Here is a 12,947-nt window from a genome sequence, read left to right as displayed (position 1 = left end):
GTGAAATTATGAATCATGTTAACACAATGGTTTTAGCTTGTTTGTTAATATATTTGCTTAGTTTCACACGTCAACCTCTCTCTCTCTCCCTCTTTCTTTCCCTCTCTCTTTCCCTCTTTCTTTCCCTCTCTCTTTCTCTCTATCTTTCTCCTTCAGTGTTGTTCGGGCAGTTTGTCTTGTTCCAGACGTCACTCAATGACGTTGTGGACATTTATGATGGGCCTACGCAGCAGTCTCCACTCCTGTCTTCTCTCTCTGGCTCCCACTCAGGTAATACAAACAGCAAGCAGCACAACACAATGACAGACACGTCAGCAACAGCGGCACAGAACTGGAGTTTTTTGTTGTTGAGTTTTTCCTTTTGTCACCGTTTTGCAGCTTGCTCTTTGAGGGTCTAGGTTGGTGTATTGTAAAAGTACTTTGTGACAACTGTAAAAAAAAAAAAAAAAGGCCTTTGTGGCCACATCTGTAGGGCTATGCATTAATCACACATTCAACCCTATTGGTTGGTATCACTTTAGTCTCCAGCACCACTCTGTATCAAAATCCCAGTACACCACATTCACGTGATAGTTACACACACTTCCCCTGCCTACATTTCCCCCACATTTATTCTACCTATAGTCATATTTATCAAAAGCATCTGTTCCCTTGGGTCCATACCCTCACTTATGCTGAGCTATTGAGCCTTGCGTGTGTGTGTGTGTGTGTGTGTGTGTGTGTGTGTGTGTGTGTGTGTGTGTGTGTGTGTGTGTGTGTGTGTGTGTGTGTGTGTGTGTGTGTGTGTGTGTGTGTGTGTGTGTGTGTGTGTGTGCGCGCGCGCGCGTGTTCCTGCACGTGTGCGTGTGTATAGGATGGATGGAAAATGAGATGGTTGCGGACCAATGTGTACCATGTAATCAGAAACACTTGAAAATATGCTTTTGGCAAAGAGGTAAGTGCTGATGCAGGGCCATACATTTCCCCCTCCTCCCATCTTGGGGATGAGACCACGAAAGTGTCAGAGAGACTGAGAAGAAGAAGAAGACAACGACGAAGATGAAGATGAAGAAAAGAGAAGAGGTGGGATGAGAGTGTCTCTGGCTTGATTGGAGTTGGCAGGCAATAAGACGCCTCCTATCAAAGCAAATTAATGTCCTTCTTCAAATATAACATTGAACCAGCAGCTGATCAGTTCTGCACTAAAAGGCTTCAGAGTTAAACAAAGCCAGATTGGAGATCAAATTGATTGATTAATCCAATGGACTCTGATACATTGATCTGTGACTGGGTCGGATCATCCGTTGTTGGACAGGCAACCTACAGATGTGCTATCTTAATTTGATCACTCTTTTGTCGCAGAGAATTTTCCTGCATGGCAGGAAATGTAAATTGTAGGGTATTCAAGGTTTAAAAAGGCTTCTAAAGTTTGTATTTTCCACTTTTTCCACTTGATTTATCCTAACTGAAAGTGTATCAACCCATACAAAAATGGCCATTAATAATAATCCACATAATAATGACCATTTCCTGTTTCTGCAGGATTATTTTCCTGCAGTGAGAAACTGGTCAAATTAAGATTTCACATATGTACAAATTAATCAGAAGAATAACCTCCATTTCGTCCTGTGAAATGTTTGTGTTCGGTGGACTTGTAAATTGTGTTTGATTGATAATGTCTCTCTTTCTTCAGGGGAGTCTCTACCCTTGAGTACTGGTAACCAGATAACCATCAAGTTCACCACAGTAGGCCCGGAGACGGCTAAGGGCTTTCACTTTGTCTATCAAGGTTGGTCTTCCATAGATCTTTCATAGGTTATAGATTATTCCTGAGTACGGTGTCTATATTAGGACATCCTTGTGACTCTTAGGCTGTCCTAATATGGACACAGTGCATATGAAAGCAAGCCCTTTTTGTCTACCAGGGTTGGTTATTTTAGATCTGTGATGACATTATTCAAATGTTGCAGCAATTCGCTTTCATCCAACCCCAGTCAAGCAAGAGGCATGGATTGAGTTTAGTTGTGTCTGGAACGATACTCTCCTCTATGTATTCAAAATGACAGTATACAGTGCATTCAGAAAGAATTCAGATCCCTTGACTTTTTCCACATTTTGTTACGTTACAGCCTTGTTCTAAAATTGATGAAATCAATGTATTTCCCTCATCAATCTACACACAATGAAATTTTGACAAATGTATTTCAAATAAAAAACGCAAATATCACATTTACATAAGTATTTGGGCCCTTTACTCAGTACTTTATTGAAGCACTTGGAGACTTCTTGGGGATGATGCTACAAGCTTGGCACACCTGTATTTGGGGAGTTTCTCCCATTCTTCTCTGCAGATCCTCTCAAGCTCTGTGAGGTTGGATGGGGAGCGTCGCTACACAGCTATTTTCCGGTCTCTCCAGAGATGTTTGATCGGGTTCAAGTCTAGGCTCTGACTGGACCACTCAACAACATTCAGAGACTTGTGCCAAAGCCACTCCTGCATTGTTTTGGCTGTGTGCTTAGGGTCGTGGTCCTGTTGGAAGGTGAACCTTCACCCCAGTCTGAGGTCCTGAGCGCTCTGGAGCAAGTTTTCGTCAAGGATCTCTCTGTACTTTGCTCCGTTAAGCTTTCCCTCCTGACTAGTGTCCCAGTACCTGCTGCTGAAAAACATCCCCACTGCATGATGCTGCCACCACCATGATTCACCATAGGGATGGTGCCAGGTTTCCTACAGACGCAACGCTTGGCATTCAGGCCAAAGAGTTCACTCTTGGTTTCATCAGACCAGAGAATATTGTTTCTCGTGGTCTGTGAATCTTTAGGTGCCTTTTGGCAAATTCCAAGTGGGCTGTTGTGTGCCTTTTACTTATTAGTGGCTTCTGTCTGGCTACTCTAACATAAAGGCCTGATTGGTGGAGTGCTGCAGAGATGGTTGTCCTTCTGGAAAATTCTCCCATCTCCACAGAGGAACTCTGGAGCTCTGTCAGAGTGACCATCAGGTTCTTGGTCACTTCCTTGACCAAGGCTCTTCTCCCCCGATTGCTCAGTTTGGCCGGGCAGACAGTTTTAGTTAGAGTCTTGGAGGTTCCAAACTTCTTCCATTTAAGAATGATGGAGGCCACTGTGTTCTTGGGGATCTTCAATGCTGCAGAAATCTTTTGGTACCCTTCCCCAGGTCTGTGCCTCGACACAATCCTGTCTCAGAGCTCTACGGACAATTCCTTCAACCTCATGGCTTGGTTTTTGCTCTGACACGCACTGTCAACTGTGGGACCTTATATAGACAGGTGTGTGCCTTTCCACATCATGTCCAATCAATTGAATTTACCACAGGTGGACTCCAATCAAGTTGTAGAAATATCTCAAGGATGATCAATGGAAACGAGCTCAAACACCTGAGCTTAATTTAGAGTCTCATGGCAAAGGGTTTGAATACTTATGTAAATATGGTATTTCTGTTTTTTATTTTTAACACATTTTCAAAAATGTCTAAAAACCTGTTTTCACTTTGTCATTATGGGTATTGTGTGTAGATTGATGTGAAAAAACATTAATTTAATCAATTTTAGAATAAAGCTGTAACGTAATTAAAAGTGGAAAAAGTCAAGGGGTCTGAATACCTTCCGAACGCACTGTACATACATTATGATCCTTTGAATACACTAGCTCCACTTGAAATAAAAACATCGGAAAAATGCGACTCTGACAGGCATTGAGTTAGACTGAGCTTCATTAAGATTTCCTTACAGAATGCCCTCAAGAGTAGCGTGTGTCTATGAGAGGAGATTATTTTTAGACGTCTGACATTTAGACTCACGCTTACATAGAGTACCTACATTCATCAGGAGTGTGCCGAAAGCCAGAGGGGTGCATTTTTTATTTTTCTGTCAGCTAACATCTGTTGATGACGTTGCCGGGCCCCAAAACCTGTCTGTTCAGCACTATCAAAGGCACAGAGATGCCCTGCTCAGCAAGATGCTTCACATATCCCCCCACAATGCTTAGAATGATCAAGCTTCTTATAGCTTTAACAAATTCTACACATGCCACATTTCCCCCTCCCCTTGAAAATCTCATAAGAGTATGTCTGCGTCCGAACTAGCACCCCATTCCCTTCATAAGTGCACTGCTGATCAAAAGTATTACAATATATAGGGAATAGGGTCCCATTTGGGACGTAACTTAACACTCAGCAGCTGCCCCCCCGACGCATGCTTAGCCTAACTCCTGGACGGATTCCTACAACACACTCCAAGACGCTGCCAGCCTGCTACCCGGATGTAATTCTCTATTACACATGCAAAGCTTTCTAAAATGCTAGCCTAGTCTCGCATCATTTAAAAGACCTTGTTCATGCAAGCAAGGCTTGCTAACTTAAATCCCACTCACTAACTCAGTGCTGTTGTTCTGGTCAAAATTGAATCCCAATTTCAATATGTCAGTTTCTGTTTGAATAGAACACCACCAGACTTTTACACAAAGGCCAGATTCAGTCAGATGGTTCTTGTTTATGTGAAAACCATAAACCTGCGTTCAGTATTCAAGTGTGGGAGCACTCATGGGAGGTTGATCAAGGTAACAGACACACACTCTCCTCCCCTCTTACAGCACCTTAATGCACCATTGGTGGTGGTCTGTGTTGTGACATTTCAGACATGGGTTTTGCATTATCAAATGTCACTCTAGCTAGCTATAGCTGAAAGTCTGTCACCAGAGAGTGGGTATGTGTTATTTCATGTTTTTGTCCCCACTTCTTCTTCTTCTTCCTCCATTGCTTTGCTGACACCTCCTATCCTCTCCACAGCTGTCCCAAGGACCAGTGCCACCCAGTGCAGTTCGGTCCCTGAGCCCCGCTTCGGCAAACGGATCGGGAACGACTTCGCCATGGGTGCCACAGTCCTGTTCGAGTGTAACCCCGGATACATCCTGCACGGTTCCACCGCCATCCACTGTGAGACCGTCCCTGACACCTTGGCCCAATGGAATGACTCGCTACCCACATGCATTGGTCAGTATGATTGACTCCCGAGCCAATTGTCGACTACCGTGATTGGTGACCGCATGTCAGAAACACCCCTAAGTCTTCTACCTTTCTCTCAAGCTTCATCAACATGCCGATAGCCATCGGGCTGACCTCTTAAGTGAGGCAAAGTCATTAACGTGGGAGCGTGAGTGTGCATATCAAAGCAGACTGGGATTTTGGCTGGGAGGGTCCCTCAGGAGGCCTTCCTTCACACTCTTAACTGAAACAAGCAGAATGTTTCCTCCTGGCTGTGCATCCAGCCAGGTCTAAAGAGCGTGGTGAGGAGAGAGGGTCGAGAGAGAGGAAGAGAGGAGAGAGTGTCTTTGATGAGAGTGCAGAGTTAAAGCGAGAGATGACTCTCTCACTCTCTTTCCTGACGAGTGCTCTGCCCAGTTTCTGGTTACGATTATTACTAATTGTCAGCAGAGCTGCAGTCTATTCATTATGTCAAAACAGCTCAGAAAATAGCCTCTAAATTGTAATGATCTTCCAATGGCTGCCTTTTCTCTCTTAAAGTGATGTTTGCCTTTTTGTCTGCAGATCACAAGACCAATATTCAAGGTTCTGGTTTTCAGCCAGAGTGACTTTCATATCAAGCTACATTTAATAACGCAGGGATTTTTTCCCAGGTTTTTTTAGTGTCCATGGTGGGGTGGGCAGAGTGCATGCCTGTCTGATGGGAGGCTAGTAAAGTACATCTAATCTGTGCTAGCTCCCTGCTCCTCACTGGCAGAGACAGAATGACATGGTGTTATTTTCTGTCAAACTCATCCAAAGCCCTGCTCCAAAGCAAAGGAGGGAGACACAGAGTACTGTAGTTTGTAAACAGGATTTGACCAGAGCTGTAGCCTGCTATTACCCCTTGATACGAAGGGCCCTTATCTAGCTGTCTTTGAATGAAGGGCCCCTAGCTAGCTGTCTTTGAATGAAGGGCCAGTATCTAGGAGTCTTTGAATGAAGGGCCAGTATCTAGCTATGTGGAGGTGAAGGGCCACTTATCAATGCATAAGGGAGCGCGGAGTTGACAAGGCCATATTTCTGAATGACTTGCTTTCTCTATGCTGCCTCTTTGGCCCGCTGTAGAACACGTCTTCTTGGGTTTTTCTTTTTCTGTTTTCCATTCGTGTTTTCCAGTGGGACAGATACGGGCCATAGGATTTTCTCCGTGATTACCTGAGCACTATGGCTGCATTTTATATATCATCTGTAAAATATGGATGAGTTGAAATTGCTCTGAAGTGAGTTTGTTGAATAATTTAATTTTCTGACACAGATATATTGCTCTCTCCCCCCTTTCTCTCAACATCTCTCTCTCCCCTCTCTCAATGTCTCGCTCTCTCTTCCTTTCTCCATCTCTCCCTCCCTACTCTCTCTCTCTCTCTCCTGCTCTCTCTCAATGTCTCGCTCTCTCTTCCTTTCTCCATCTCTCCCTCCCTACTCTCTCTCTCTCTCTCTCCTGCTCTCTCTCAATGTCTCGCTCTCTCAATGTCTCGCTCTCTCTTTCTTTCTCCATCTCTCCCTCCCCCCGCTCTCCCTCTCCTTCACTCTCAGATCTGTCAGACATTTCTGCTGCCATATTAGACAGCCATCAGTGTGTCCCAGTCTTCTCTTAGTTATTTTAACAAGGTGATTGGTGCTGACCTCTAGTATATACTGTTATCCTTCACAGATAGCATCATCATCGGATCTGAGCATCTGATCAGGGGAGAAAAAAAACACTGTTCTGGCAGCATTAGATACCAGCTTGTGCTATTGACAGCTCTCTACTTTCCCACGTCTCTCTCTCCTCTCGTGGTTTTGAAGACAATACTTGGCAGGCCTTCAGAAAACAGGGGGAAATTGCTTAACCTAGCCTCTCTCTCGGGAGAAACGGTTATAATGTCACGTCTTTCACCGCAGAGGCAGACGTTTATATGCCTCATTGTCCCTTTTTAAATAAAGTTTAATTGAATCATAGGCACATGGTGGGATGGGATGTGTGTATGAGGCTGATAAGAATGAACAGGTATGCCTCGAAGACAATAGGCGTCGAAACTTGGACTGTTCCGATTGGTCAACGTGAGGTATTACATTATTTTACCACTGCTTACTCGTTCTATAATCACTGTCTGTCACTGCAAAGAATGTCTTTATCCAAGATTTGATTAACCGTTACTTGTCCAACATGCTTTTAGTATGTGTAAGTCAAATGATCTTCTATTTGCTGAGGCCTCACTGAAGCTTCACTATTAAGTCAGACATCTATAGTGATATCTCTGTCTGTAGACGGATTGGTTGTTTAGCTACAAAACCAATGGGGCTAAACAGACGGGTTTGGCTTAGATTATTGACAACATGTAAACTATATTTCGTCTCCAATGTGTATTGAAAACAAATACATTTGCACTTGTTGTCTCTCAAATACATTGTTACAGTTGTTGGTTAGCTAGCTAGCAAAAATTCTTGACATGTTAGCATAGACGTGACCAGTCAAAACACCTCAAAACAAGACATGGTATCAAGAACAAAATTAAGCTAGCTGAAACGAGCCACCTACGATTCCCCACATGGCAACTTCTTGTCACTGGTGTTAGCTGTCTGGCCATCCAGACTCACAACAACACACAACCTTCTGCCCCATTGAAGCATTGTTTTATTGACGTTGTCATCTAACCCGTCGATAGTGAGGAAACCAGGGCCCGTATTCAGAAAGTGTCTCAGATTACCAGTGCTGTATCTGAATAATAACAACATGAAAACTGTAAAAGTGCAGGCACCTGTACGTATTAGGACATACACGTGGCTGTGTTAACGTATGTCCCCACTCTGTTTGACTTTGTCCCCTTAGTGCCGTGTGGAGGGACCCTGACGGCACGCAGGGGGACCATACTGTCCCCTGGTTACCCCGAGCCGTATGACAATAATCAGAACTGCGTCTGGAAGGTTTCGGTGCCTGAGGGTGCTGGTATCCAAGTAAGAGAGACTGTTCTGTTCTTGAAGAACCATGGAAGAATATAGATGTTTGCGATTTCAGAGTATCGCCATGCAGTACCAGAAGTTAAACTTAAATAAAGGGAATACTTAATAGCTTAATAATTATTTAAAGGGTAGATGTTTACTGTAAGTGGGCACTGTGTTTTGGACCTGAAGTCTCGTCTTTCTCTTTCCATTGGATATTATCTACAGTACTACAGTGTTCATTTACTAAAGTTGGAGTATTTCAAAGGTTTCAAGTGGTGATGAATTGTCTGTTTCTGTATGGCAGTTATCTTTCTGTCTCACACAACTGAGCCGAACCGAACTGAGCAGTGCCGTACTGTACTGCACTGGCCTGCTGAAAACAATGCTGGAAAGGACTATGCAAGCCAGTATAGTACTGTGTGAATCAGGCATTAGTGAGTACAGTTTGGGTCGGGTCAGTAGTGTGAAAAAGGTCTGAGTCCTAACTCTTTGCCTCAGATCCAGGTGGTGAGCTTTGCTTCGGAACACAACTGGGACTCTCTGGACTTCTATGACGGAGGCGACAACCACGCTCCGAGACTGGGCAGCTACTCAGGTAATCTTTAGCTCCTGGATCAATAATCGACCACTTGTGGTGCCTTCACTTATTTGTGATAATATCTGTTATGTCATCCTAATTTGGTCATCAACTATGTTTCATGGAAACACGTTCCAGCTAGCTATAATCTCATAACACGGAAATCCCTTTCCGAGATCATTATAATAATTTACTGTTAGAAAACAAGCAACAGTAAACATGTATTCCCCCACGAATTATGCAGTGCCTGTTACTAACACATTTCAGTTAATTATTATAGCTCCTGACATGGGCCAATCAGTGTCGTTTTGTAAACGCCGGGTCTCTATGGCAAGACACATCATTTACCCAAGTTTTGTCAAAGTCAGGCCAGTGCTGTCTGAGATATCACGTGTGACGAATGTACTAACGGAGGGAGACAGATCCACAGTCCCCTCCACGATTTCATAAGTTGTTTTCCCTCATAACGAACACCTTCCTGTGTCCACGACCACGAACATATAATTCTAGCAGTCGGAACACATGTGGTTCAATGTGTCTCCCCTGGCTGTGTGCTACAGATCAATTCCTGCCAGGCCTGTCAAGGGAGCTCTCCCCCGCCGATTTCTGTAGCCGCTTTGTAGTAAACAATACCCTGGCTGATGAGCATCTACAGGGCCCTAGCATAGGTCGCTCTCCGGCCTCGTTAGCATGTCTGTCACTGAGGCCCAGCGGGTCAACGCAGGCTCATGGGGGATAGAGAGGGGAAGGTGGGTGTACGGCAGTTATAGGGGTGGACAGTAATTAGGCAGTCCCACTGCGAATCTGAGTCCCCTGCTAAGGCTTGAATGACAGGGCCACACAACACTGTGGAGTTCTCAGCTGGTCCATATAGATATAGATGCTGACTTGTTCCAACACTTATATAAAGGTTGGAACAATAGGGTGTTAGAGAGGGAATGAGCTCGATATCAGGAGGACACTTAGGAGAATGGAGGCGTGAGCAGAGACACAGTATCTGTCATGATTACAGCTGTCCAAGTGCTGTAACTACCTGAGGAGAAGTCTGTTTATACCTTCATGTAAGAGTTGCTACTGATTATATAGTGCACCCAAGTAAAACAAAATGGCATATGGTTTCCTTATTCTGTAAGCTGTCAAATCAAAATCAAATCTTATCAAATCTGAAATGTTATTGGTTGCGTAAACATATTTAGCAGATGTTTTTGCGGGTGTAGTGAAATGCTTGTGTTCCTAGCTCCAACAGTGCACTAGTATCAAACAATACACAACAATGCACAAAAAATCTGAAAAGTAAAAGAATGGAATTTAGAAATATAGAAATATAAACGCAACATGTAAAGTAAAGTATTGGTCCCATGTTTCAGAATTTAAATAAAAGATAGAAGATATTTTCCATACACAAGTACAACTTATGTGTCTCAATTTTGTGCACAAATCTGTTTACATCCCTGTTAGTGAGCATTTCTCCTTTGCCAAGCTAATCCATCCACCTGACAGGTGTGGCATATCAAGTAGCTGATTAAACAGCATGATCATTACACAGGTGCAATAAAAGCCACTCTAAAATGTGCAGTTTTGTCACACAACACAATGCCACAGATGTCTCATGTTTTAAAGGAGTTCGCAATTGGCATGCTGACTGCAGGAATGTCCACCAGAGCTGTTGCCAGAGAATGAAATGTTGAAACGTTGTTTTAAAGAATTTGGCAGTAGATCCATTAGCCTCACAACCACAGACCACGTGTATGGCGTCGTGTGGGCAAGCAGTTTGCTGATGTCAACATTGGGAACAGAGTGCCCATGGTGGCGGTGGGGTTAAAGTATGGTCAGCCATAAGCAATAGACAACGAACACAATTGCATTTTATCAATGACAATTTGAATGCACAAAAATACTGTGACGAGATCCTAAGGCCCATTGTAATGCCCATTGTATGCATCTGTGATCAACAGATGCATATCTGTATTCCCAGTCAAGTGAAATCCATAGATTAGGGCATAATGAATTTGATTTCCTCATGTGAACTGTAACTCAGTAAAATCAATGAAATTATTGCATGTTGTGTTTATATTTTTGTTCAGTATATATATATATATATATATGTGATGAGATGTATTGACAGTATGGACAGTATATGGATAGAATATGTAGTATATCTGAAGAATAGTATATATACAGCAATAGTTAAATAGGATAGGCCTTGACTAGAATACAGTATATACATATAAAGTGGGTAAAACAGTATGTAAACATTACGTAAAGTGACCAGTATTCAATGACTACGTACAGTGGCTTGCGAAAGTATTCACCCCCTTGGCATTTTTCCGATTTTGTTGCCTTACAACCTGGAATTAAAATAGATTTTTGGGGGGGTTTGTTTCATTTGATTTACACAGCATGCCTACCACTTTGAAGATGTAAAATATGTTTTTTTGTAAAACAAACAAGAAAACTTGAGCGTGCATAACTATTCACCCCCCCCCCAAGGTCAATACTTTGTAGCGCCACCTTTTATAGCAATTTCAGCTGCATGTCTCTTGGGGTATGTCTCTATAAGCTTGGCACAACTTGCCACTGGGATTTTTGCCCATTCTTCAAGGCAAAACTGCTCCAGCTCCTTCAAGTTGGATGGGTTCCGCTGGTGTACAGCAAACTTCAAGTCATACCACAGATTCTCAATTGGATTGAGGTCTGGGCTTTGACTAGGCCATTCCAAGACATTTAAATGTTTCCCCTTAAACCACTCGAGTGTTGCTTTAGTCATTGTCCTGCTGGAAGATGAACCTCCATCCCAGTCTCAAATCTCTGGAAGACTGAAACAGGTTTCCCTCAAGAATTTCCCTGGATTTAGCGCCATCCATCATTTCTTCAATTCTGACCAGTTTCCCAGTCCCACAACATGATGCTGCCACCACCATGCTTCACTGTGGGGATGGAGTTCTCGGGGGGATGAGAGGTGTTGGGTTTGCGCCAGACATAGCGTTTTCCTTGATGACCAAAAAGCTACATTTTTGTCTCATCTGACCAGAGTACCTTCTTCCACATGTTTGGGGAGTCTCCCACATGTCTTTTGGCGACCACCAAACGGGTTTGCTTATTTTTTTCTTTAAGCAATGGCTTTTATCTGGCCACTCTTCCGTAAAGCCCAGATCTGTGGAGTGTACGGCTTAAAGTGGTCCTATGGACAGATACTCCAATCTCCACTGTGGAGCTTTGCAGCTCCTTCAGGGTTATCTTTGGTCTCTTTGTTGCCTCTCTGATTAATGCCCTCCTTGCCTGGTCTGTGCGTTTTGGTGGGCGGCCCTCTCTTGGCAGGTTTGTTGTGGTGCCATATTCTTTCAATTTTTCAATAATGGATTTAATGGTGCTCTGTGGGATGTTCAAAGTTTTGGATAATTGTTTAGAACCCAACCCTGATCTGTACTTCTCCACAACTTTGCCCCTGACCTGTTTGGAGAGCTCCTCGGTCTTCATGGTGCCGCTTGCTTGGTGGTGCCCCTTGCTTAGTGGTGTTGCAGACTCTGGGGCCTTTCAGAACAGGTGTATATATACTGAATTCATGTGACAGATGACGTGACACTTAGATTGCACACAGGTGCAATTTATTTAACTAATTATGTGACTTCTGAAGCTAATTGGTTGCACCAGATCTTATTTAGGGGCATCATTGTAAAGGGGGTGAATACATATGCGCGCATCCCACTTTTCTGTTTTTTAGAATTTAGAATTTCACTTCACCAATTTGGACTATTTTGTGTATGTCCATTTCATGAAATCCAAATAAAAATCCATTTAAATTAGAGGTTGTAATGCAACAAAATAGGAAAAACGCAAAGGGGGATGAATACTTTTGCAAGGCACTGTACACAGGGCAGTAGCCTCCAAGGTGCATTGTAGAGTGACCAGGTGGTAACCGTCTAGTGACAGTGACTAAAGTTCAGGGCAGGGTACTGGGCGGAGGCCGTCTAGTGGTGACTTTTCAACAGTCTGATGGCCTTGATATAGAAGCAGTTTTTCAGTGTCTCTGTCCCAGCTTTGATGCACCTGTACTGACCACGCCTTCTGGTTGGTAGTGGGGTGAACAGGCCATGGCTCGGGTGGCTCTGATCCTTGATGATCTTCTTGGCCTTCCTGTGACACCGAGTGTTGTAGATGTCCTGAAAGGCCAGCAGTGTGCCCATGCACCACTTCGCCAGGGCCCTCACCTCGTCCCTGTAGGCTGTCTCATAATCAGGCCTAGCACTATTGTGTCATCTGCAAACTTCATGATTGAGTTGGAGACTTCCGTGGACACGCAACCATGGGTGAACAGGTAGTACAGGAGGGGGCTAAGTACACACACCTGTGTTGAGGATCAGCATAGTGAGGTGTTGTTGCCTACCTTCACCACCTGGGGGCACCATCAGGAAGTCCAGGACCCAGATGCAC

At 43.8% G+C, this 12,947-nt stretch overlaps 1 protein-coding gene across 3 annotated transcripts in view; it reads left to right on the top strand.

Moving 5' to 3' along the window:
- The window catches only part of LOC106588997 (CUB and sushi domain-containing protein 3), a 746,396-nt gene that overhangs the window by 581,152 nt on the left and 152,297 nt on the right, over window positions 1-12,947 (top strand). For all 3 annotated transcript variants that reach the window (XM_045709277.1, XM_014178612.2, XM_014178611.2), the window contains 5 exons: window positions 157-270; window positions 1,673-1,768; window positions 4,781-4,984; window positions 7,827-7,951; window positions 8,438-8,534. In XM_045709277.1, coding sequence (XP_045565233.1) covers window positions 157-270; window positions 1,673-1,768; window positions 4,781-4,984; window positions 7,827-7,951; window positions 8,438-8,534 — 636 coding nt within the window. The remainder of the gene's footprint in view (window positions 1-156; window positions 271-1,672; window positions 1,769-4,780; window positions 4,985-7,826; window positions 7,952-8,437; window positions 8,535-12,947) is intronic.

Source organism: Salmo salar, chromosome ssa27 (assembly GCF_905237065.1).
Source record: "Salmo salar chromosome ssa27, Ssal_v3.1, whole genome shotgun sequence".
Lineage (NCBI taxonomy): Eukaryota > Metazoa > Chordata > Actinopteri > Salmoniformes > Salmonidae > Salmo > Salmo salar.
Note: the sequence above shows the minus strand (reverse complement) of the source record. Positions and strands in the feature narration are given on the sequence as shown.